This window comes from Gavia stellata, chromosome 15, assembly GCF_030936135.1.
Source record: "Gavia stellata isolate bGavSte3 chromosome 15, bGavSte3.hap2, whole genome shotgun sequence".
Classification (NCBI taxonomy): Eukaryota; Metazoa; Chordata; class Aves; order Gaviiformes; family Gaviidae; genus Gavia; species Gavia stellata.
In genome coordinates this window covers 21792617-21815864 of record NC_082608.1, presented here as the reverse complement: position 1 = coordinate 21815864, position 23248 = coordinate 21792617, and the positions used below count along the sequence as shown (strand labels likewise).

At 66.1% G+C, this 23248-nt stretch overlaps 4 protein-coding genes across 4 annotated transcripts; 3 read left to right on the top strand and 1 right to left on the bottom strand.

Annotated features, from left to right (window-relative positions):
- Positions 1-163: 163 nt before the first annotated feature.
- Positions 164-4095, bottom strand: CTU2 (cytosolic thiouridylase subunit 2). Its single transcript, XM_059824889.1, has 15 exons — positions 4016-4095; positions 3349-3423; positions 2720-2798; positions 2577-2636; positions 2439-2499; positions 2178-2320; positions 1813-2084; positions 1600-1735; positions 1329-1475; positions 1130-1221; positions 945-1036; positions 796-856; positions 632-698; positions 499-557; positions 164-416 (listed from the first exon to the last, which is right to left on the bottom strand). The coding sequence occupies exons 1-15, from the start codon at positions 4093-4095 to the stop codon at positions 353-355; spliced, it is 1488 nt and encodes a 495-aa protein (XP_059680872.1). The 3' UTR covers positions 164-352.
- Positions 4096-4196: 101 nt separating this feature from the next.
- RNF166 (ring finger protein 166) lies at positions 4197-10911 on the top strand. The gene is made up of 6 exons (XM_059824781.1): positions 4197-4369; positions 6177-6333; positions 7257-7369; positions 7738-7852; positions 8453-8560; positions 9540-10911. The coding sequence occupies exons 1-6, from the start codon at positions 4197-4199 to the stop codon at positions 9603-9605; spliced, it is 732 nt and encodes a 243-aa protein (XP_059680764.1). The 3' UTR covers positions 9606-10911.
- A 2745-nt stretch (positions 10912-13656) lies between these two features.
- On the top strand, positions 13657-15369 carry LOC104264206 (zinc finger protein SNAI3-like). Its single transcript, XM_059825093.1, has 3 exons — positions 13657-13735; positions 14426-14815; positions 15188-15369. The coding sequence occupies exons 1-3, from the start codon at positions 13657-13659 to the stop codon at positions 15367-15369; spliced, it is 651 nt and encodes a 216-aa protein (XP_059681076.1).
- A 3173-nt stretch (positions 15370-18542) lies between these two features.
- MVD (mevalonate diphosphate decarboxylase) lies at positions 18543-22408 on the top strand. Its single transcript, XM_059824980.1, is given in 12 exon segments — positions 18543-18612; positions 19784-19854; positions 19972-20086; positions 20180-20235; positions 20237-20327; positions 20413-20498; positions 20500-20616; positions 20798-20872; positions 21100-21318; positions 21416-21530; positions 21593-21720; positions 22328-22408. Coding segments are annotated over 12 exon segments (1224 nt in total).
- Positions 22409-23248: the final 840 nt, after the last annotated feature.

Below are 23248 nucleotides of genomic sequence, written 5' to 3'. Positions count from 1 at the left end.
AGCTGGGGGGGGCTGGCAGCCCCAGCCGGACTCTAAACACTTGTTGTGACTTTGGTTTTGTTTTTTTATTAATTCAAATGGTTTATTTATACAGATATCTAATAAAACAAAGCTGAGGCCTCCCCGGCTGATGCACGGCTGGGGTGGGGAGGGGGGGGGCAGGGTGGGACCAGGGACCTTCTGCCCTGGGGGTACCAGCACCCCTGGCCTCTGCCACATGGGAGCTGGGGGCTCTCCCTGCCCCCTGGCTGTAACCAAAATGGGGTCTAAAAGCATCCTAGGGGGATGGCACCTTGTCCCACCGGTGCCCCAGAGGGACAGGGGTCTGTGTCCCCCGCTGTCCCCAGCCCCTTCAGCTCTTGCCGGGCTCCTCGTTCTCCAGCGGGTCCTCCTGGCTCTGCTGCTTCATCTCCGCTCTGCAAGGGACGGACACGGCGTGGATAGACGGACGCAGCATGGGGTCTGAGCCGGCGGGGAGGAGACCCCTGTCCCCCCTACCTGCCAATCCTGCGCTGAGCCTCGGCGCGCACGTAGGGCGGCAGCGTGGCGAGGGGGCCCTGCAAGAGAGGGGCCGTAGATGGGGACCCCCATCCCCAAGGAGAGCCGCCCCGCTGCGCCCCAAAAGCCTTACCAGTTCCTTGAAGGTGAGGCGGCAGCTGTAGCACAGCAGCGGGATGAAGGCAGCTCTGCTCTCAGCCCTGCGGGGACAGGGACCCTCAGCGGTGTCAGCGCGGTGACCCCAGTGTCCCCCCCTGCCCACACGCTCACCCCACTGCTGGGGCGTCCTGGCAGCACCCGTCCCCCGCCGGCTCTGGCTCCTCCATGATCAGCGTGGGCTCCAGGGCCAACTCCTCCTCTGCAAGAGCCGGAGAGCAGGGGTGGGACTGGGGGTGCATGGCTGCCCCCCCCCATCCCCCGTGCCCCCCACCACCCACCCCACTCACCCCCAGCGATGTCCAGGGCGCACAGGCAGAGCAGGCAGCGCTGGGACTCACTGCTTGCCTTGGCCGGAGCCGGGCTCAGCTTCTCACCCGTCCTGCAGCCAACGTGGCGGGGGTGAGCGGGTGCACCCCGCTTGCCCCCACCTCCTCTGCCACCCCGGGGTGCCCCCACAGAGGGGATGCCATACCGGTAGACGGTGCTGATGGTGGAGGGGAAATCCTCCTGCAGCCCCAGGAGGAAGCGCTCCATCAGGCGGTGGATGCTGGGCTTCTCCCGGCGCTGGGGGAGCGAGAAGAGAGGGCAGGGGTGGGATGGGGGGGTCCCGTCCCCGCCGTGGGGACACGGAGCTCGGGATCCCCCCCGCAGGGTGCAGCGGATGTCCCTACCTTGGTGGGGAGGGGCGGCGCGATGACGGTGGGGACGTCGAAGAAGTGGTTGTAGAAGGCGATCTCCTTGGCCATGTACTCCCGCATGGGACGCACCACCATCACGTCGCCGTGGCGGTTGTCCATGAAGCCCTGTGGGCGCGCAGGCTGCCGAGGGACCGCGCCGACACCAAGCCGCAGACACTCGCCCCCCGCCCCCGGCATCATGTCACCCCTCCAGGCAAGGACAGCCAACCCCAGCTCGGGGACAGGGTGCCGGGGGGCTGCTCACCGTGTCGACAGCGAGGAAGGCGCCGCGACCAAGCGCCAGGTTGGTGAGGAGCTTGATGGCCACACGGGTGCAGCTCTCGCCCGTCATCACCTTGGCGTAGCCCTTGGTCCGGGCCGTCTGCAGGATGAGGTGGGTCCTGGGGGACAAGGTGACATCGGCTCAGAGCTGTTGCGCCATGCCTGGTGCCAGCGCCGGGCAGGATCAGCCCCTCACCGCAGCATCTGCAGCAGCTCTTCTCTCGCCGTCGACGTCTCCACAGCCTCGAAGAGTCGCAGCAGCTCCTGGGTGCGTGCAGTGGCAGGCAGGCGGGGGGCAGCTGCGTCCCCCACCTGGGTGCCGACGCCGGGCAGCGAGGTGCCACCGTCCCCGTCCCCCTCCTGCCGCTGCTGCTGGATGAAGCCCTCCACGGCCTCCTTGTAGGAGGGGCCAGGCTCGCCGGACCCCCCCGGCCCTGGCCGCAAGATGGATGCGGGCAGCTCCAGCGCCTGTGGGGCAGAGATGGATACCAGGGCACAGGGGTTGGGGGCGGCCAGGCGTGTCCCCCCACCCCAGCGTGTCCCCCCCTGCCACCCCTGTACCTGCTCCAGGTGGGCCAACTGGTAGGGGAAGCCGGTCGCCTGCAGCAGGGTCTCCATGCGGGCCAGGCTCTGCTCCCGCTGCGCCGGGCTCTGCCCACGCACCGCTCCCTCTGCAAGGCAGGCGGGCAGCGCCGGGGCCACCGCTGCGGTGAGGAGGGGGCACCCAAGCCCATCCCCAGGGCGAGGGGGACACCCCGGGGTGCCATAGCCTCGCTGGGCTTGGTGGCAGCCCCCAGCCCTGGGAGCGGGGCCAATCCTTACCGTCAACGTAGATGAGGCCGGGGACAAAGCGGAGCCTCTTGGCCGTCTCCCGGCTGAGCCCCTGGCAGAGGCGCAGGGTGAGGGGGGTGGGTGAGCCGTGCCCCCCCTCCCAGGTCCCCCCATCCCCCCTACTCTCACCTCCTGGACCTGCCGGAGCATGGCGCTGGAGGCTGGCCCCCCCGACAGTGCCAGCAGCACCTGTGGGGACACAAGGGATTGTCACCAGCCCCGATACTGCCACACGGGTCCCCTCCGTGTCCACGTCCCCCCCACACCGGTACCTTCTCTCCTGGGAAGATGACACGGTTCTTGCCCAGCATCGCGCGGAACTTGTGCACGAAGTACTCACGGAAGCAGCCGCTGCGGGGACACGGCCCTGAGCCGTGGCGTGTCCCACGGCCCCCAGACCCCATGTCCCCGAGCCCCAATGTCCCTGAGCCCCCTGTCTCTGTGCCCTGCTGTCCACAAGCCTTAATACCCCTGAGTCCCAGTGTCCCCAAGCCCTGCTGTCCCAGAGACCCAATGTCCCCAGGCCCTGATGTCCCCAAGCCCTGATGCTCCCAGGCTTTGATATCCCCAGGCCCCGATGTCCCCAAGCTTTGATGTCCCCAAGCCCCGGCGTCCCCAGGCCCTGCAGTCCCCAAGCCCCGATGTCCCCAGGCACCGACGTCCCCAGGCCCCGATGTCCCCAAGCTTTGATGTCCCTAAGCCCCAACGTCCCCAGGCCCTGCAGTCCCCAAGCCCCGATGTCCCCAAGCCCCGATGTCCCCAGGCCCCACATGTCCCCAGGCCCTGCAGTCCCCAAGCCCCGGTGTCCCCAAGCCCCGACGCCCCCAGGCCCCACATGTCCGAGCCCCGTGGCCCCACACAGCACAGCCCCCCCATCCCGGTGCCGGCCCCGGTCCCTCACCGGCAGAAGGCGTCCCCGAGGCGGATGACGAGGGCGGCAGAGCCCTGCCCGCACTTCACGCAGGGCCGCGGGTGGCTGCGGGGGGCACGGGCGGTCACCGGGCAGCACCGGGGGCACCGGTCCCCGACCCACCCCGGGGGCGGTACCGGGAAGGGGGAGGCGGCGATCCCGGTCCCCGGGGCAGCATCGGGGGGTACCGGGGGGGTACCGCAGCCAGCACCGGGAGATAGCGGGATGGTACCAGAGGACTACCGGGGGGGATACCGGAGGTAGCACCGGGGGGGTATCGAAGGCAGCACCGGTGGGCGGCACCGGAGGAAACACCAGAGGCAGCACTGGTGGGTACCGGAGGGATACCGGGAATAGTACTGGGGGGTACGGGGCCCAGCACCGGGGGTACCGGAGGCAGTGCTGGGGGATACCGGGGACAGCACCAGAGGCATCACCGGGGGGTACCGGGCGCCAGCACGGGGCGGGTATCGGAGGAATAGCGGGGACAGTACCGGGGGGGCTACTGGCGGGAGTACTGGGGAGGCACCGGAGGCAGCAGGGGGGCATGCCTAGGGGGTACCGGGGGCGGTGCCGGGGGCGGTACCGGGGGCAGTACCGGGGGCAGTACCGGGGGCGGCCCCGGCGGGCCAGCCCGGCTCCCGGGTCGGGCTCCCACCTGTGTGCCGGGGCGCGGCGGCGCCGCGCGGGTGCCGCCTCCGCCCCGCAGCCTCCGTCGTCCCCCGCCGCCTCGCACATGGCGGCCCCCTCCGGCCCCGGCCCGCTCCGCTCCCGGCGCACAGCGATGACGCGCCGGCGCGCGGTGACGTCAGGGCGCCGCCCCCCCCGCCGCCGCCGCCATGTTTCGGAGCCTGCTGGTGGCGGCGGCGCAGCGGCCCCAGGCCCCGGGCGGGCCCCCCCGGCCGCCGCCCGCCGCCGGCCCCGCCGCCGAGGCGCTGGAGGCGCAGTTCAGCTGCCCCATCTGCCTGGAGGTCTTCCACCGCGCCGTCGGCATCGCGGGCTGCGGACACACGTGAGCCGGGGCGCGGGGCGGGGGCGGCGGGGCCCCCCGGCCTGTCACAACCCCCGGGGCCGCATCTTGCACCGGGACCTCTCTGGGCCCTCTGCCCTGTGACTGTAGCCGGCACGGGGACCCCTGTGCCACCCACCCCCCCAGTCCGGTACCGGGACCCCACTCCTCAGCTGACACCTGGGCCCCCCCTCCCAGCCTGGTACGGGCACCCCCATTCTTCCCCCTCCCTTCAGCCCGGTACCGGGACCCTCCATCTCCCCCTGTCCCCAGCCCGGTACCGGGACCCTCCATCTCCCCCTGTCCCCAGCCCGGTACCGGGACCCTCCATCTCCCCCTGTCCCCAGCCCGGTACCGGGACCCTCCATCTCCCCCTGTCCCCAGCCCGGTACCGGGACCCTCCATCTCCCCCTGTCCCCAGCCCGGTACCGGGACCCTCCATCTCCCCCTGTCCCCAGCCCGGTACCGGGACCCTCCATCTCCCCCTGTCCCCAGCCCGGTACCGGGACCCTCCATCTCCCCCTATCCCCAGCCCGGTACCGGGACTCCCAGCCCGCTCCTGGGACCCCCCTCTCGCCCCCCGCGTGGTGCTTGTTCTCCCTCCCTGCCGCTTGGCCCCGGGACCCCTATCCTACCCCCAGCTGCTCCACCGGCACCGGGCACCTTGCCCCCATCCCAAATCCCTGGGAGCTGGGTGCTGCCCTGTCCCCCCCTCCGTGTCCCCCTGCCCGGACCCAGTGTGGGGTGCGCCCAAGGGTCCTTCCCCCGCCGATCACCCCGACCTCAGCCCCCTTCTCCCTCTGCGCCCAGACCTGGTTCCTGCGCCCAGGATCTCCCCCGGACTCTGCTCCCAGCACCCTGCCAGTGCCGGCTGGGGTCTTGCCTGGGTGGAAAAACTGCCCTGACCCCCTCATCTGGGCCACCCATGGGTGCTGCGCCCTGGCCCTTGGGGAGAGGCCACCCGGGGTGCTGCCGTGGGGAGCTGGGGTCCGCTTGTCACCCCAGAGTTTCGGTGATGCCTCCTTGTCCCCCTTTCACGACTGGTTTTTGGGGCATCTTGGTCTCCTGTCGAGGCTGTGGCTTTGCTTGGTGCCCCAGCACGGTCTCGCTCTTCCCCCATGCCCCAGCTCATTTGGGGCTGGGGGCACTTCAGAGGGGTGATGCCGGGGAGCTGGGGCAAGGGGCACCGTGGCTTTGTCCCCCGCCATGCCCGCTCCCAGCGCAGGGGTAGAGGCTTAGCAGCCTTCCCTGTTCTGGGTGACATGAGCTGGGTGGGCAGATGGAGGGGATGGGGACGCTGTGACAACTGACTTTGTGGGGACCGAACCGCTCTGCCTCGTGCCCCGGGGGCACCTTCCTGCGCTTCCTCTCCCCTGCTTTGATTTCTCATCCGCGCTCCTGCAGGCCTCAGGACCTTAAAAGGAGGTGAGCCGAGCTCTAATGCAGTCGCTCGCTTTATTCCTGCGTGGCCTGGATGCTCGGCACCGGTTTTTGTTTGGCTCCGTTCAAATCCGCTCCTGGCCACAGGTCTCGGAGCAGTGGCATTGTCTGTGCTCCAGCTGCGCGTGCGGGGAGCTCCTTCGGGGCTTAGGCTGTGCCTGGCCTCCCCGCACCCTCTCCCAAGCTCCCAGTTCTGTCCAGTTCTCCCAGTGAGGATGCCGATGCCTGGGTTTTGAGGCTGCCCTGCAGCCTGGAGTGCACAGGAGTTCCCCAGAGCGGGTGTACCCTGGGGCTGGGGTCCTGCTCCCACCCTCCTCCTCCTGGGCTGGGACGCTGCTGGGCTGCTCAGTGCCGCTCTCTGTGCCCCCAGGTTTTGCGGGGAGTGCCTGCAGCCCTGCCTGCAAGTGCCATCCCCGCTTTGCCCGCTCTGCCGCATGCCCTTCGACCCTAAGAAGGTGGAGAAGGCTTCCAGCGTGGAGAAACAGCTTTCATCCTACAAGGCTCCCTGCAGAGGCTGCAGCAAGAAGGTAAAGCTCGTGGGAGAAGGCTGCTTGTCCCCCACCTGCGGCACGGATCTGTTCGGCTGCCGATCCCACAGCCGTGGTGCCAGGGGAGGGAGGTCGCTTGCTTTCCACAGTTGGATTTGTGGTGTCCCCTGTTCGGCAGGGTACCCAAACTGCCCCTGAGAGGTGTGGTGTCCCCTGCGTGTCACGGCTGCTGCCGTGAGCCAGGCAAGCGGGGCTGTACGGAGATGAAGGCGCTGTCTCCTAGCTGTCTTTGTCAGCAGACTGGAGCTATTATTAGACAGTGGGGACCTTCAAAAGCAGGCTGAGGTTTTCCTGCAACACGGGAGAGGCTGAGACAAAGCAGCTCTGCTGCTGCTCCTAATAAGAGTAAGGATTTAGGTCTTGCTTAAGGTGCCGCAATCCCAACGGCCATGAGGAAGCTGAACCAGCAGCGTGGCCCGGCTCAGCCCCAGGCACTCTGGTCTGGGATGCTTCAGGGACCGGCTCTAAAGCTGTGATTCACGGTGCGTCTCCGTTGATGTGCTTTCTGGCTTCCGTTAACTTTGGGGATCTTCTTGTAACTCCCTGGCTGTGGCCCAGGAACGATCCCGTACGGTGTCAGAGCAGTTTGGGGTTTCTGCCTGTCAGCAGTTCCTCCTTTGCAAAGGAAAATGGAGCTAGTGCTACGATATTGCAGCCTGGGTGGCTTGTGTGTGACCTCTGGGGACACATGCAGTGAGCATGCAGCTTCAAATCTCTGTCCTGCGAGGAAGGACGGGCTGGTGCAGTGTTTCCACGCTGGTGTGGGTCACCCTGCACAGACCAGCGTTTGCTCTGATGTCGGTTGGCCAAAACTGCTCTCCCGGGCTATAGCGGAGACGCCAGCGCTGCGCCTGGAAGGTGTCACAGCCTCCGGGAACGTTTGTTCTCTCCTTGTTCTCCAGGTGACCCTCGCGAAAATGCGCTCTCACGTCTCATCCTGCGCGAAGGTGCAGGAGCAGATGGCCAACTGCCCCAAGTTCGTTCCAGTTGTCCCCACGTCCCAGCCTATCCCCAGGTACTGCCGTGCGTTGGGGAGGGAAACGCGTCCCTCCTTGCAGGCTGCGCTGGCACTCTCCTCTGTCATCGTTACAAACCCTAAAACCCAAGCATGTGTTTTACTTTCCCCTGGGCAATCACAGGGAGAAACATCAGCACCTTTTCCCTTCTGGCATCTGCAGCCCCTGCTCTGCCCCGTGTTGCAGAGCGTGGTGTGGGAAGAAGGACCGACCAAACCAGAGTGGTTCAGCCTGGGTTGGGAATGGGCTGGTCTGCTTTCCACCGTGGGTGGGTGGCACAAAGCCGAGCAGGGGCGGCTGGGTTAGTTTGGAAGGAGTCGATCCGGACCCCTCCTGGGGGATCTGAGCTCGTCCTTGCTCTCTTTAGCAATATTCCCAATCGCTCGACGTTTGTGTGCCCGTACTGCGGAGCCCGGAACCTGGACCAGCAGGAGCTGGTGAAGCACTGCATGGAGAACCACCGTAACGACCCCAACAAAGTGGTGAGCGACGCTGGGGTGCTGGGATGGGCTGGTTCTGCGTGGGGTAACGCCTGGAAATCCAACTACACCGTAGCTGATGCTGCATCCGAGGCCACCGGCATGCAGAGCTGCTGCTGTGCATAAAGTACAGCTGTGTTTCCAGCTGGTTTAGTTTGTTTTAAATCCCTTTGATGGGAGGTGGGGACCTGCCTCTGCTTGCTTTGTTAGAGGTTCTCTGGAATGAGCTGCCTCCATCCCCCTCTGTCTGCAACCCGGGTGGTGCTGGATTTCCTCTCCCCATCCCTGCTGGGTTGACCAACGTGGGGAACTTGCAGTTCTGGCACCATCTCAGAGGTGCTCACGTGTGCGTGTAATTTGTCAGCGGGCTAAAAGCAGCCTGGGCCGCGTGCCAGAGGCTCTGTGCACTAACGGATTCGCTCAGGGGGGAGGGAGGACCCTGCTATTTAGCACATCCTCTGCAGGACACCCTCTGTGAGAGAGAGAGGGGACTGCTACTCCCCTCTCCCTCATGTTGTGGCTGCACCAGGCCCCCAGGGAAGATAGAGACAGAGGGGTCTGTGCCCACAAGTCACTGTTCCCCTTCGTCCCTGCCTTCTGCAGGTGTGCCCAGTCTGCTCAGCCATGCCCTGGGGGGACCCCAGCTACAAGAGCGCCAACTTCCTCCAGCACCTCCTCCACAGGCACAAGTTCTCCTACGACACCTTCGTGGTGAGTACGGCCCTGAGCCGAAACAGAGGCGTCTTCTCCACACCAAGCGGCTGGGAGATGAAACCAGCCCTTCCCATGCCGGGACCAGCCCATCCCGCTGCGCTGCCCATCGGGAAGGGGACGGTTCCTCCTTTGGGCTTTTGCAGGAGGCACGTGACACACGTGTAGTCCCACTCGGGAGACCCCCACGGGCGTGGGGCTGCGCTCCCCACCTGCCCCAGAGAATGCTCGGGATGGTCGTCATCAGACACACCAGGAATATTTCTTTGAAGGAGGAGAGGGAAATGTTACCACTCTCCGTGAAGACGGGTTGTTTGCTCTATTAAACTTCCCCTGAGGAATTGTAACACAAAAGCCCTTTTCTTTGAGGCTTCACAAGTAGTGGGAGGGGAGCAGCCCAGCCTCGGGGCTTGGGGGGTCTGGCTGCTGCAGGTGGGGGGTGTCCATGGCCACCCTCTGGGGGGGTTGCTGACCTCTCCTGTGTGGGGGTAAAGGTGTCATGGCCCAGCCTTGGCTGCAGGGACCGAGGGGAGGGTTTGTTAGCATCCCGCTTTTATTGCAGGGATGCTGGATTTCAGGGAAAGGAACCTCCAACTATTTACAGAGAAATATCCCCACTTCGGGAGCGATCGCTGCGTTGCATAAACCCGAACCGAAGCGCTGGAGAAGCCCGCGGCCTTGCTAGAAAGCTTTGCCCTTTGGCCACAGCTTCTTGCATGGGCGTGTTTCATCCCTGCCCGCTGCCAGGTCTCAGAGCGGCACTGACATTGGCAGATTCCAGGCAGGAGAGGGGCTGTGGGCACAAAGGACACCCCAAAAAGTGTGGCATTCCTGGGACCTGTTTGCCAGAGGAGATGAAGCCTCTGGGGTACGATAAGAAGCAGGAAGGGCTTCTTGCCATGGCCACCACCTTGCTTGATGTGGCTGCATGGCCTGGCCTTGCCGACTCTCCTGACCACCTCTCTTTTTTTTTTTTTAGGACTATAACATCGACGAGGAGGCAGCATTGCAGGCTGCCCTGGCACTGTCACTCTCCGAGAACTGAGGGTGGCTGCGGAGCATCGGTTCGGACCCCCCCTCACACCCCGTCTCCTTTTGCACACTCGGCCTTCCTGCCGGGGAGGCCCGGAGCTCATCAACCCCCCGGCACACCCAGAGACACGCTGCCGCCTCTCTTCCCTCTCCTCTCTGGGCAAATCCCACCTTGTTTAAGAAGGTGGAGTCTCTTTAGCGTCACACTGGACCGGTGAGTGAGCAGAGACGTCCGCTGCTGGGAGGAGAGAGGAGTTGGCGCCAAAGGGCTGGGATTGCTCCTTGGTTAGGCGTTTCGTATCCATATACGGAGTATATACCTGTATCCAGATCTATTTATTATTAGATGCTTTTTGGCACCATCTGTCTTCACGCTCTCTGTTGCAATTGAATAGGTACATAAAACTATGATGCATTTTATGCAGAAATGCCCTAGTTTGAAACTGCAATCATCCATGTCCTTTTTGAAAAGGAAGAAAATGGCACGGAGCATCTTTTTTTAAACCCTACAAGGCTATTTCCAGAGACGTCGGTCTGTCCCGTCCCTCACGCTGCAGGCAGGAGCTGCCTCCTTTTCCTGCTACTGTGCAGGCCAGGCTGAATCCTGGGGCAAAACGGTTGCCTTCGTGTGCCCTGTGATGGCAGTGGGTTCGGAGGAGTCCGCAGGGATGGCGTCTGGCGTCCGGTGAAACTCTCATCTTCCTCGTTTTGTACCGGCTCTTGTGATACTGAGTTCTTGCATTTTTCTACATAAAGGCGTGATGCCTTTTCCACGTTTTATAAAGCGGGAACAGAAGCTGTTACTCTTCACACTGCAATATCCGTCACTGGGGACAAGAGTATTTTTATGGAACATTATTAAGAAAGTATATTTTTAAAAAAAAAAAACCAAATTGAACGTGCTGTGGATTTGAAGTGAGGCAGGAGCCGGACCCTGGGCTGGCGCATGGGACTCTGCGGGGGCTGTGGGAAGCGCGCGGGCGTCCTCTTTGGTTATTTCTGGGCCATTCCCTTCCTGTGTTGGTGTGTTTCTCCGCAGGCGGGTGGTGATGCGGGAGGGGCCGGGTCAGAGCAGCACCTCGTCGGCTGGAGTGCCGAGCGGCTCGCCGGGCTGCCTTTTTGAGGAGCAGCAGCACCGCTTGCATTCTCTGCTTGGCTGGCGTTCCCTGCTTGGCCAGCCGTGTTCTCTGAGCTGCTAACCCTCTCCAGGATGTGTGGTCGGACTCGGGATGGCTTAACCCTTGCAGGCAGAGCTCTGCGGCAGTGCTGGATGTGCCTGGAGTGGTGGTTTTCTGTCTGCGAACATGCAGTGAGGGAGTGGGCGGGTTAGTTGCGGCGTGCTGGCCCTCGGTACGGAGCAGCTGGGTTGTGTCTGGGGAATGGGTGTGCGGGAGGGACGTCTGCCCATGCAGGATCCCATCCTCAATGCTGAGCATCTTCTCCCCCTGTAATAGGGGATTGCATCTCCTTTCCCAGGTCTCTCCTTGGGAATAGGGTACACCCGGGCAGATACTGATCTGAGAGATGTTCCGTAGCATCCCGGTGACCTGTCCCCCCAGTCCCCTTCCTCTCTGCCAGGCCTGCTGCTGCTGGAGTTTGCTCCGCTGGGCTGGGAGAGGGTGGAAGGGAGATCTCTTGCCAGGCCTTGGGTGGGCTGCCGCCAGCCTGAGCATGGCCCCCCTGCGCAGCAGAAGCTGTGTCCCATATGAAGGGTCGTCGCTGGGCCTGGGGGACAGGAGCTTTGTGCTGGCACCCTGCCATGCTTTGGGGTCACAGCAGCGACGGGATCAGCCCCAGGGTCACAGCGAAGGAGCTGTGGGGAGGTGGCGATTCACAATATCGCAGACCTGCTGTGCCGCCTTCCAGCGAGGGTGTGCAGAGAAGAGGTGTGGGAGAGCAATCCCTCTGCATGTCCCTGCTCAGAGAAATGCCCTTCTCGTGTTTTATCTGAGACCTGGCTCCAACTCTGCCCTAGCAATACCATCTTGTTTTTTACTTTTGATTTAAATAGTACTGGGTGGTTTCGGGGCTGTGAGCACCCCCGTGCCGCCGGCAGCCCTATGGGGAGCATGCAGAGACCATCCGCTCCCCTGGCAGAGGGCAGGGAAAGGGCTGGAGCTGCTCTGCTCCCCTCCCTCAAGCCAGGCTAGCGAGGAGGGATGGGGTCTTCTCTTACCAGCACGGCATTGCTGGCACCTGCCCAGCCGGGGGGATGTCCCTGGTGGGACGGAGAGCACTGGGCATCTCCCAAAAGGGACCCAGGAGGGTTTCCCTGTCCTGTCCTCAGCTGGGACCCTCGGGTCCCAGAGCAGCCTCCATCAGAGCTCTCCCTTGCAGGGAGCTCCCTGCGTCTGGGACAGTGCTGTTAACCTCTGTCTCCTTCCTTCCCTCCTCCTCCTCCTCCTCCTCCTCCTCCTCCTTTTTGCCCCACAACGCCAGAGCAGGGGCAGCAACAGCTGCTTTTGTAAAGCACTTTAAGGCCTCGGCCACGAGGGCAGGGGCAGGTGCTGCACTGCACAAGTGGCTCCTGCCTCTCCCCGCTTCGCACGGGGTCGGGGTCGGGTCCGGCTCTGCCCGCTGCCGGCTGGGCTGTGCCGGGGCTCCCGCCGTGCCGCCAGCCATGCTCGTCAGTGTGTTACCCGCGACTTTTTGCATAACTAGAACTTTTAACGAGATGTACTGGTTTTTTGAAGAAGAATAAAATCAATGACGTATTTGTAGCAAACCATTTTTCTCAATAAAGGCAGTTTCATCCACGGGCGGCCTCCCTGTGCGGTCTCTGCCGCGGCTCCTGGGTGCAGGACGTGGCTGGGGATGGGTGCCCCCCACCCTGGCTTACCTGGGCTGCCCCTTCCCCAAATGCAGGGCTCATTTTTACAGCTTCGTCCCCTACTTGTCAACTCCTCCTGTTATTAACGGCAGCAGTGCCACCGCAGGGTTTGGCAATGGTGTTTCATCACCCCGGCTCTCCTCCCTGCCCTGGGCTCCCCCACCGCGCTCCCCCAGCCCTTATCTCCCCCAGATCGAGCACTTCACAACCTGCTGTCCTAGGGCTGGGTGTTGCCAAACCTCCTGGGGTTGACATGCTGCTGGGGGGATCCCCCCGCACCCCTCCCGGCACCCCCCGGCTGCCTGTGCCACTGCTGGCAGCCATGCCCCCTCCCTGGCAGCCGTGCCCTGGCACTCGGAGGGAGGACACGGGGGGGACGCTTGGCACCACACACCGTCCCCGAAGCCCCGCTGGGTGCTGGCCAGTGGAGTGTGGTGGGTGTTTCTTCTCCGGGTGTCCCAGGGAGGTGTCCTGGCTCCGAGCCCCCACGGGGCTGTCGGGGTTCCCCAGGGACACGGGCTGGCTCTGCTCAGCCATTCCCTCCGGCACGGGCTGCACCCACGTCTCCCTCCGTGGGGGACTGATCCTGGGAGCAGCCACTGGTGTCCCCTCAGAGGGGTACAGGGGGGTTCACCCTAGTCCCGGTGCTGGCCACAGCGTGGCTCCTGTCCCAGGGGCAGTGAAAGTCTTGGGGACACAGTGGCCGGCGCCGATCACATTGAGGAACCACCTTATCTCTTCCCTGGCTCTCCCCAAACAGCCCCACAAGGCGTTTCGGGGCCGGGAGGGCACCGCAGTGGAGGGGACAGGCGTATGGCCATGCAGCCCCACCGGTGGCTGCCTGTCCCTGCGGGGAGAAGGGGTGTCGGGGGTCCCTGTGAGCCAAGGTGCTGGCTCTGTCCTACCCTGAGGGGGTGTCAGGGGGGTTCATACCGGGTGCGAGCCAGCCCGGCCGGGCAGGGGGATGCTGTGGGCAGTGGGAGCCCGTCTGCGGGGTGTGTGGGGTGGGGGACAGGGCTGTCCCCGACGCCGTCCCTTGCACCTGCAGCGGGGCGTGCTGGCGGCCAAGGCCAGCCCTCGGGCGGTGGTTGGCCCCGGGGCTCCCCGGGGGCTGCCCATGCTAATGAGCCCTGGGGCCTTATGGCACCCGCTGGCACCCGCAGGGACACGGCACGGGGACACGGCACGGGGACACAGCCCTGCCTGGCCTGCCCGTTGCCCTGCCTGTCCAGCCATGCCCCGCTCCTTCCTGGTGAAGAAGCCTTCCGGCACCCACATCCCCAACTACGGCCAACTTGACACCGGTGCTCGTGGTAAGGCTGCGCGGCTCCGCCTGCACCGGGGACCCTGGGACCCCCGGCACCCTCAGCTCCTTCTGCTGCCCCATGCCTGGCGGCAGGCAGGGGCTCCCCAGCTGAGCTTGGGGTGATGCCCTGTGCCACGATGCCGGGGGGCTCCCCAGCTCCGTGCCACCCGCTGTCAGCCCCATCCCGGGTGGTTCTGCCAGGCAGGCAGAGATGCTGGTGATAGTACTGGGCGGGGGAGAATTGGGGTCACCCGGGTGCTCCCCAGGGCTAGGCGTGTGGGACCCTCCCCTCCAACATACCCCCATCCTCCCCACCCATATGGGGGTCCCTGTGCTGCGGGGGGGTGAGGGGGCAGGAGCAGGTCAGTGGGTGCTCACCAGCACGGTGCCTGCCCCCCCGCCGCGCTCCGGGGATGTCTGGATTTTGGGGTGCGTCCAGCCCCAGGCAAGCCAGCACCCGGGCTCAAGCCGGGCTCCAGCAGGTGCTGGGGGTGTCTGTGACTCCCTTTTTAGGGGGGAAGGACCGGTTTTGCTCTGCTTTGCATTGGGTGCATTGGTTCTGCCATGCACAGGGGTCAGTGCAGAGGGGGGACCTGCTGCAGATGAGCCCCCATGGGGTGCGTGACCCCTGGGGGGCTCCAGGGACTGGGTGGGCAGGCTGTCCCTTATCCCTTAACCCCCCTCCCTGCTCCCGCAGAGCTCGACGGCTTGTGTGGCTGTGGGGAGCTGCTCCCCCCAGGTTGCCACCAGCCCCCTGTGCCCCCTGCTCCCCCACACCTGCAGGACCACAGCCGCCTCCTCGCCCACTTCTCTCTCCTGCTGCTCCCCGACGCCAAGGGTCCCCCCGTCGTGACGGGCACCCGGAGCCCAGGCACCCCCCTGAAGGACACCCAGACCCTCAACCTGCCCCCGCGGCAGGGGCTGCACCGGCGGAGCTTCAGTTGCCGGCACTGCGCCCGGGCATACGCCAGCCTGGGCGCCCTGAAGATGCACATCCGCACCCACACCCTGCCCTGCCTCTGCCGCTTCTGCGGCAAAGCCTTCTCCCGGCCCTGGCTGCTCCAGGGCCACATCCGCACCCACACAGGTAAGGATGGGACCCCCCGGCTGCTGCTGCTGCCCCCCGGCACCTCTGCTTTTTGGGGATGATGGGTGCAAAATCGCCATCCGTCCGGGCTCGGCATCGCTAGCTCTCTGGGGTGGGCACAGCCGGGGATCCCGGTGCTGGGGCTGGCTGGGGTGCTGGCACGCACCGTGAGTCCTCTGGGAGACCCCACAGCAGGTCCCACTGCAATATCGCCCACTGGGAAGGCACCGGTGGGTTTCGGGGACTCCTGGGAAGCGCTGGGGGTCAGGGGGAGACACGGGGAAAGGGGATGAGAGCAGCACGGGATGGGACGGGGCATGGGGGCTCGGTGGGACCTTGGGTATGGGGGTGCCCTGACCGTGTGTCCCGTAGGGGAGAAGCCCTTCGCCTGCCCCCACTGCAGCCGGGCCTTCGCCGACCGCTCCAACCTCCGCGCCCACCTCCAGACCCACTCAGACGTCAAGAAGTACCAGTGCCGCGCCTGTGCCAGGACCTTCTCCCGCATGTCGCTGCTGGCCCGGCACGAGGAGGGGGCATGCTGTGGGGCGTCCTGAGCCCCCCGCCATGTGCAGCCGCCCCAGAGAGGGCAGTGAGCCCCACGCTGTGCCATGCTGCACCGTGCCATGCTGCACTGTGCTGTGCTATGCTGCACCATGCCATGCTGCACCGTGCTGTGCCATGCTACACCGTGCCATGCTGCACCATGCTGTGCCGTGCTGCACTGTGCCATGCTGCACTGTGCTGTGCTGCATCATGCTGTGCCATGCTGCACCATGCCATGCTGCACCATGCTGTGCCGTGCAACGCCGTGCCATGCTGTACCGTGCTGTGCCGTGCCATGCTATGCTGCGCTGTGCCATACTGTGCCGTGCTGCACCGTGCTGCGCTCCACCATGCTGCACCATGCTGTGCCATGCTGCGCCGTGCCATGCCGTGCAATGCCATGCCGTACAATGCCATACTACACCATGCCGTGCCATGCCGTACTGCACCATGCCGTGCCATGCCGGTGCAACACCCTGAGAAGGGACACAAGGGCATCCGACAGGACTGCCTGGACTTTGGCAACGGGTCACCGAAGCCCCGTGGCTGCTCGCCAGTGGCTCTGGGGCCAGGGGATGTGGTGCCCGGCCCATTCCCCCGCTGCTTTTGGGCACCGGGGAGGTTTCTTACCCCTTACATGGCAGGAGCCATTAAAAATGGAGCCGAGCACTGTGGGTGTGAGTGGAGAAAGCGTCCCTTGTTGCTGCTGGGACTGTCCCTGCTTGGTGGCATCGTGTCCCTCCAGCCCCAGGGCAGGATCCGGCCGGAGCCCGGCTGCCGGCCCCTCTGTGTGTTGTGTAGAGCATCCTCCACCCTCTCCCGCATCCCCGCAGATCGCTGCCCGGAGGACGGGGACAGTGCTGCTGAGGGATGGAGCAGGGCCCCTGGCTGGTCTTGTGCCCCAAAAAAATGGCCCCGGTGGCCTTTTGGGCTCAGGGCTGCGTGGCCCCAGTGCCACGCTGGGGGCTGGCCTGGCCAAGTGGGGCTGGGATGGCGGTGACAGTGGGGACAAGGAGACCCCACAAGTGGCCCTGAGCACCCCCCTGGCACGGCAAGACTCAGGGTGATGGCGGTGGGACCATCACCGCCGTGGGGGTCCTGGCGCCCTCCCCATGGCCCCGTGGTGGTGGGGACAGCCCTGTCCCCGCCGGTGTCACCCCGGGCGCTGGGGCACGGTGGGGGTGGACAGTTTGGGTGGGTGCCAGGGGAAGCCGCCGCGTGCACCCCGTGCTATTTGCAGCTCTGCCCGGCTAAATCGGGCCCCCACCTGTGCCGGCGGTGGGGGGAAAGAATCCCACACCCCAAAATAGCCGCGTGCCGGCCCCTCCACTCCCACCCATGGAAAATGCTTATAAATAGCTGGAGGGGCACGGCCCGGGAGCCCCCACCCTGCCACCAAGGGGGTCCCCAAAGCTCCCCACTATGGAGAAGGGTGGGATGGGGGGGGGTGCTGCTCCCCTCATCCCCCTGGGTGTTCGTTCAGGGTGGGATGGGACCCGCGCCCCCCCCCCCCCGACGGTGACCCCGTGGGAGCGGGGCTGTCACCCATGTGCCCGGCGGGTGCCCCCCGCCACCCCCGGGCACCCGGATTTGTGGGATATTTTCCGCTGCGAGTGAGTGACCGGAGGATAAAAATACCCTGGGGGGGGGGACACGCAGCGGGGCCCGGCTGGGGGTGCCCGTGGGGGCGGGATGGGGCCACCCGAGGGGGTGGGGGTGGCTCCCAGCCCCTGGTGGGATGGGGGCACTGGGTGGGGGGCACTGGGAGCACCGGAGGCTCTGGGGCTACTGGGGTCACTGAGAGCACTGCAGGGGGGGGACTGTGAGCATTGAAGGCACTGGGAGCACTGGAGGGGCACTGGGATATTGGGGTATTGGGCATACTGGGAGCACTGTGAGCATTGAAGGGACTGGGAGCACTGGAGAGGCACTGGGATATTGGGGTACTGGGCATACTGGGAGCACTGTGAGCATTGAAGGGACTGGGAGCACTGGAGAGGCACTGGGATATTGGGGTACTGGGCATACTGGGAGCACTGGGGGCTGCGAAGGCACTGGGAGCACTGGAGGGGCACTGGGATATTGGAGTACTGGGCATACTGGGAGCACTGTGAGCACTGAAGGCACTGGGAGCACTGGAGGGGCACTGGGATATTGGGGTACTGGGCATACTGGGAGCACTGGGGGCTGCGAAGGCACTGGGAGCACTGGAGGGGCGCTGGGATATTGGGGTGCTGGGCATACTGGGAGCACTGGGGGCTGCGAAGGCACTGGGAGCACTGGAGGGGCACTGGGATATTGGGGTGCTGGGCATACTGGGAGCACTGTGAGCATTGAAGGGACTGGGAGCACTGGAGAGGCACTGGGATATTGGGGTACTGGGCATACTGGGAGCACTGGGGGCTGCGAAGGCACTGGGAGCACTGGAGGGGCACTGGGATATTGGAGTACTGGGCATACTGGGAGCACTGTGAGCACTGAAGGCACTGGGAGCACTGGAGGGGCACTGGGATATTGGAGGGTACTGGGCATACTGGGAGCACTGGAGGCTGCGAAGGCACTGGGACCACTGGAGACACTGGGATACTGGGGGCCCTGAAGGCTCTGGGAGCACTGGGTGAGTACCGGGGATGTTGGCAGCACTGGGATGGGGGGGGGAACAGGGGTTTTGGGAGCACTGGGGGCACTGGGAGCACTGGAGGGGTACTGGGGGACACTGGGGCGGTGCTAGGGTAACTGGGAGCGCTGGTGCATTGTGGGTACGGGAGGGTACTGAGGGCAAGGGGGGGCACTGGGTAATCGGAGCACTGGAATTTTGGGAGCAGAGGGGTGCTGGGGAGCACTGGGAGCACTGGAGGGGCACTGGGGCCACTGGGGACGACCAGCTCCGCCCCCGCCGACCCGCAGCAGCGCATGCGCAGCTCCTTCCCGACTTGAAGATGGCGCCCCCCCCATGCCCGTCCCAGCGCTGGCAGGGGGGCGGGGCGAGGCGGGGCCGCTCCGTGGTCCGATCGCTGCCACTGGACATCGGGAGCCGGGCGCTGCTGGAGCCGGGCGCTGCGGCGCCGACCAATGGCGAAGCGGTAGCCCGCCACAGGCGACGGCCACGTGGGTGGTGCGGGGGCGGGGCTTGAGGCCGCCCGCACCTTGCCGGGAGCGCCCCGGGAGCGGCGGCGGCGGCGCGATGGCGGAGGAGCGGGCCCTCGCCATGGTCACCTGCACGGCCCCCGTCAACATCGCCGTCATCAAGTACTGTGAGTACCGGCGCCCCGCGGGCGGGTGGCGGCTGCCCCTGGGGCCGGGACCCCCTCCTCGGTCCTGGGGAGCCCCCGGGACGCCACCCCCGGGCGCAGCGTGGGGCCCGGCGGGGCGCAGCCCCCCGGCTGTGGGGCGGACGGGCGGCGGGGACGGGTTCGGCACTCTGCTGGGGGGCGGTGGGCAAAGATGCCGGGCCGGGCCGTGCCGTGCCATGCCCAGCGGTGCCGTGCCGTGCCGTGCCATGCTGTGCCGTGCCATGCCCAGCAGTGCCATGCCGTGCCGTGCCATGCTGTGCCGTGCCATGCCCAGCGGTGCCATGCCATGCTGTGCCGTGCCATGCCCAGCGGTGCCATGCCATGCTGTGCCATGCCGTTCCATGCTGTAGTGTGCCAAGCCAACATATGACAAGCTGTGCCACTCTGTGCCGCGCTGAGCTGTGCTATGCCGAGCTGTGCCATGCCACTCCAAGTGCTGTTGTGCCGTGCCAAGCAGTGCTGTGCCAAGCTGTGCCAAGCCAACCTATGGCAAGCTGTGCTGAGCCATGCCATGTCATGTCATGCCACGCCAAGTGGTGCTGTGCCATGCTGAGCTGTGCCATGCGATGCCAAGTGCTATTGTGCCATACCAAGCAGTGCCGTGCCATGCCGAGCTGTGCCATGCCATGCTGTGCCGTGCCAAGTCAACCTATGGCAAGCTGTGCTGAGCCATGCCATGTCATGTCATGCCATGCCACGCCAAGTGGTGCTGTGCCATGCTGAGCTGTGCCATGCCATGCCAAGTGCTATTGTGCCATGCCAAGCAGTGCCCTGCCATGCCAAGCTGTGCCATGCCATGCTGTGCCGTGCCAAGCTGTGCCAAGCCAACCTATGGCAAGCTGTGCTGAGCAATGCCATGTCACGCCATGCCACACCAAGCGGTGCTGTGCCATGCTGAGCTGTGCCATGCTGTGCCAAGTGCTATTGTGCCATGCCAAGCTGTGCCATGCCATGCTGTGCCGTGCCAAGTCAACCTATGGCAAGCTGTGCTGAGCCATGCCATGTCATGCCATGCCATGCCAAGCGGTGCTGTGCCATGCCGAGCTGTGCCATGCCATGCCAAGTGCTATTGTGCCATGCCAAGCAGTGCCGTGCCATGCTGAGCTGTGCCATGCCATGCTATCTCTTGCAGGGGGCAAGCGGGACAATGACCTGATCCTGCCCATCAACTCCTCCCTGAGCGTGACGCTGCACCAGGACCAGGTCGGTGTGGGGTCGGGGTCAGGGTCAGGCCCCTCTGCCCCCCTCTCCCCCCCCAGCCCATGCACGGGGGGGTGCTGAGCCCCCCACCCGCTGCACTCAGCCCCTTCTCCCCGGCAGCTGAAGACCACCACCACGGCCGCCGCCAGCCGGGACTTCGCGGAGGACCGGCTGTGGCTGAACGGGGAGGAGGCCGACGTGGGGCACCCCCGGCTGCAGGCCTGCCTACGGGAGGGTGAGCGTCCCCCCACCCCCAGGCACGCCCGGGGGCTGGGCGGGGTGTCCCCCGTACCGACCCCCCCGCCGCCCGGCTCCTGTCCCCTCGCAGTGCGGCGCCTGGTCCGTAAGCGCCGGGGCAGCAGTGCGGAGGACGCGGCCCCCGCTCAGCCTCTCCTACAAAATCCACATCGCCACCGAGAACAACTTCCCCACCGCCGCCGGCTTGGCGTCCTCCGCCGCCGGCTACGCCTGCCTGGGTGGGTGAGCGGGGACGTGGCGGGTGGCAGGGGGTGGTGGTGGTGGTGGGGTGTCCCCCCTCCTGACCCCGTTCCCTCCCCGCAGTGTCGGCGCTGGCGCGGCTGTACGGCGTGGAGGGCGAGCTGTCGGAGGTGGCGCGGCGCGGCTCGGGCAGCGCCTGCCGCAGCATGTTGGGGGGGCTTCGTGCAGTGGCAGCGGGCGGCGAGCGGGCCGGACGGCAGGGACAGCCTCGCCCACCAAGTGGCCCCCGAGACGCACTGGCCGGAGCTCAGGGTCCTCGTCCTGGTGGTGAGGGACTGCGGGGGGGGCAACGGCTGTACCCACCACCCCTGGGCTGGGTGGGGTTTGGAGGGAGGGTGCTGGGAACACCCTAACCCCGTGTGGGTGCAGACCCCTGGGCTCAAGGGGTGCGCCGTGGTGGGTCTGGGGATTTAGGGGGGGTCACGTCCCACTGTCTGTGCCCCCCCAGGTCAGTGGGGAGAAGAAGCAGGTGGGCAGCACGGCGGGGATGCAGACCAGCGTGGACACCAGCCCCTTGCTGAAGGTACAGGGCAACGGGCCCGATCCTGCCCAGGGCAGCTGCCTGCTTCCTGCCTGCGGGCAGGGTTTGGGGTGCTGTTTCCCTTGGAGGGGGGCGTTTCTCCGTGCTGGGGGGCATGGAGGGAGGGTGGGGGGCTTCCTCCTGTGGTGCCACCTGAGTGAAGCCAAACGGTGGCGGTGCCGTGGGTGTGTCGCCGAATTGGGGTGACCGTGACCCGCCTGCCGTGGCAGCACCGGGCGGAGGCGGTGGTACCGGAGCGCCTGGCCCTGATGATGCGGCACATCCGTGAGCGGGACTTCGAGGGCTTCGGGCAGCTCGCCATGCGGGACAGCAACCAGTTCCACGCCACCTGCCTCGACACCTTCCCCCCCATCTTCTACCTCAACGACCTCTCGCGGCACATCATCGCTCTGGCACATCGCTTCAACGCCCACCACGGGCACACCAAGGTACCGGCTGGCTGCGCCGGCCCGGCGGGGCTCCCGGTTTGCTGCGGTGCCGTGGTCCTTCACCAGGTCCCCATGTCCCCCCCCCATCCCACTGCAGGTAGCCTACACCTTCGACGCCGGCCCCAACGCCGTCATCTTCACGCTGGCCGACACCGTGGCTGAGTTTGTGGAGGTGGTGAGACGCAGCTTCCCCCCGCCACCAACGGGGACCAGTAAGGGCAATCCCATGTCTTACTGGGGGGGAGAGGGATGGTGGGGGGGGCTCAGGACTGAGCGCATCGGTCGTGCCACAGGTTCGTGCGGGGGCTGCCGGTCGAATCGGCCTCGCTGCCGGAGGAGCTGCTCACGGCTGTGGTGACAGAGCCGGTGCCGGGGGCCGTCCGGTACATCCTGCACACCAAGGTACAGGGCCGGGGGGGGCTGGGGGGGAGCATGGGGCAGGGGGACCCGTCTGCCCGGCCTCTGCGGTGAGGCTCTGGCCCTGTCCCCATCCCCAGGGGGTTGTGTGGGACCCCAGCCCTGTCCCCAGGGGTGCCCAGGACCCCATCCCCAGGGGGGTGTTCGGGACCCCAGCCCTGTCCCCAGAGGGGTGTGTGGGACCCCAGCCCTGTCCCCAGGGATGCACATCACCCCATCCTCAGAGGGGTGTGTGGGACCGCAGCCCTGTCCCCAGGGGTGCACATCACCCCATCCTCAGAGGGGTGTGTGGGACCCCCAGCCCTCTCCCCAGGGGGGTGTGTGGGGCCCCAGCCCTGTCCCCAGGGGTGCCCAGGACCCCATCCCCAGGGGGGTGTGTGGGACCCCAGCCCTGTCCCCAGCCCTGTCCCCAGGCATGTGCAGGACCCTGTCCCTAGACATGTTCCCGCTGGCGTGGCCAAAGGGGTGGCTTTTTGGGGTCTGTGGGGCCCAGAGCTGCCCCACAGCCCCGATGGGGGGTCTCTGCAGGCAGTGGGGCTCCTGGTGCCAGGATCCGGCCCCCGCTGCCCCTAACCCACCTCCTGCCCCACAGCCTGGCCCCGGTCCCCAGCTCGTGGATGACCCCAGCCAGCACCTCCTGGGAGCGGACGGGCTGCCGCGCCGCTGCGCCTGAGCCCCGGTGACACCGCGAGGGACGGCCGTGACGCGCTGAGGGGGGGCTCTGCTGGTGCCACCCCGGGGGGCTCGGGGCGCTGAGGCCGGCCCGGTGCAAAGCCGTCCCCAGCCCCGGGGCAGGATGTGACCCCTGGGGCTGGTTTTTACTCTTTTGTAAGGAAATAGAGGTTTTCCGGCTGCAGCGCTGTTTCGGGGTGTACGGGGTCCGTGGGTGGTGCTGGGGCGGGGGGGGGGCGCATCGCCAGCCAAAAGGTGGGGGGCAGGAAACGGGGCCGGTCCCTCCTCACGGCTGTGCCTGGCCCTGCTGGGACTGATCCTGTTCCCTGTCACCCTACATGGCCCCTGTCCCCGCCATGTCCCTTGAGGGGCTGGTCCTGACCCCTCTCCCTCCAGTTGTCCCTGCTGGGGCTGATCCTGTCCCCCCATATGGCCCCAGTGTCCCTTGTGGGGCTGATCCTGTCCCCCTGCGCAGCCCCCGTCACCCCACATGGCCCCTGTCCCTTGCACATCCCCTGTCCCCGCCACGTCCCTTTGCAGGACTGACCCTGCCCCCCATCCCTCAAATGTCCCTGCTGGGGCTGATCCTGTCCCCCTGCAACACCCCTGTCACCCCACACGGCCCCTGTCCCCCACCGTGTCCCTTGTGAGGCTGCTCCCGTCCCCCCACACCACCCTTGTCCCCCCGACGTGTCCCCTGTCCCCCCTGTGACCACCCTTGTCACCCTGACATGTCCCCTGTGTCCCTGGCGGGGCCGGTCCTGTCCCCGCACGGCCGCTGTGCCCCGGTGTGACCCCGGGGGCTCCCCAGCCCGCCCCGTGCCCCGTGCTGGGTCCTTTC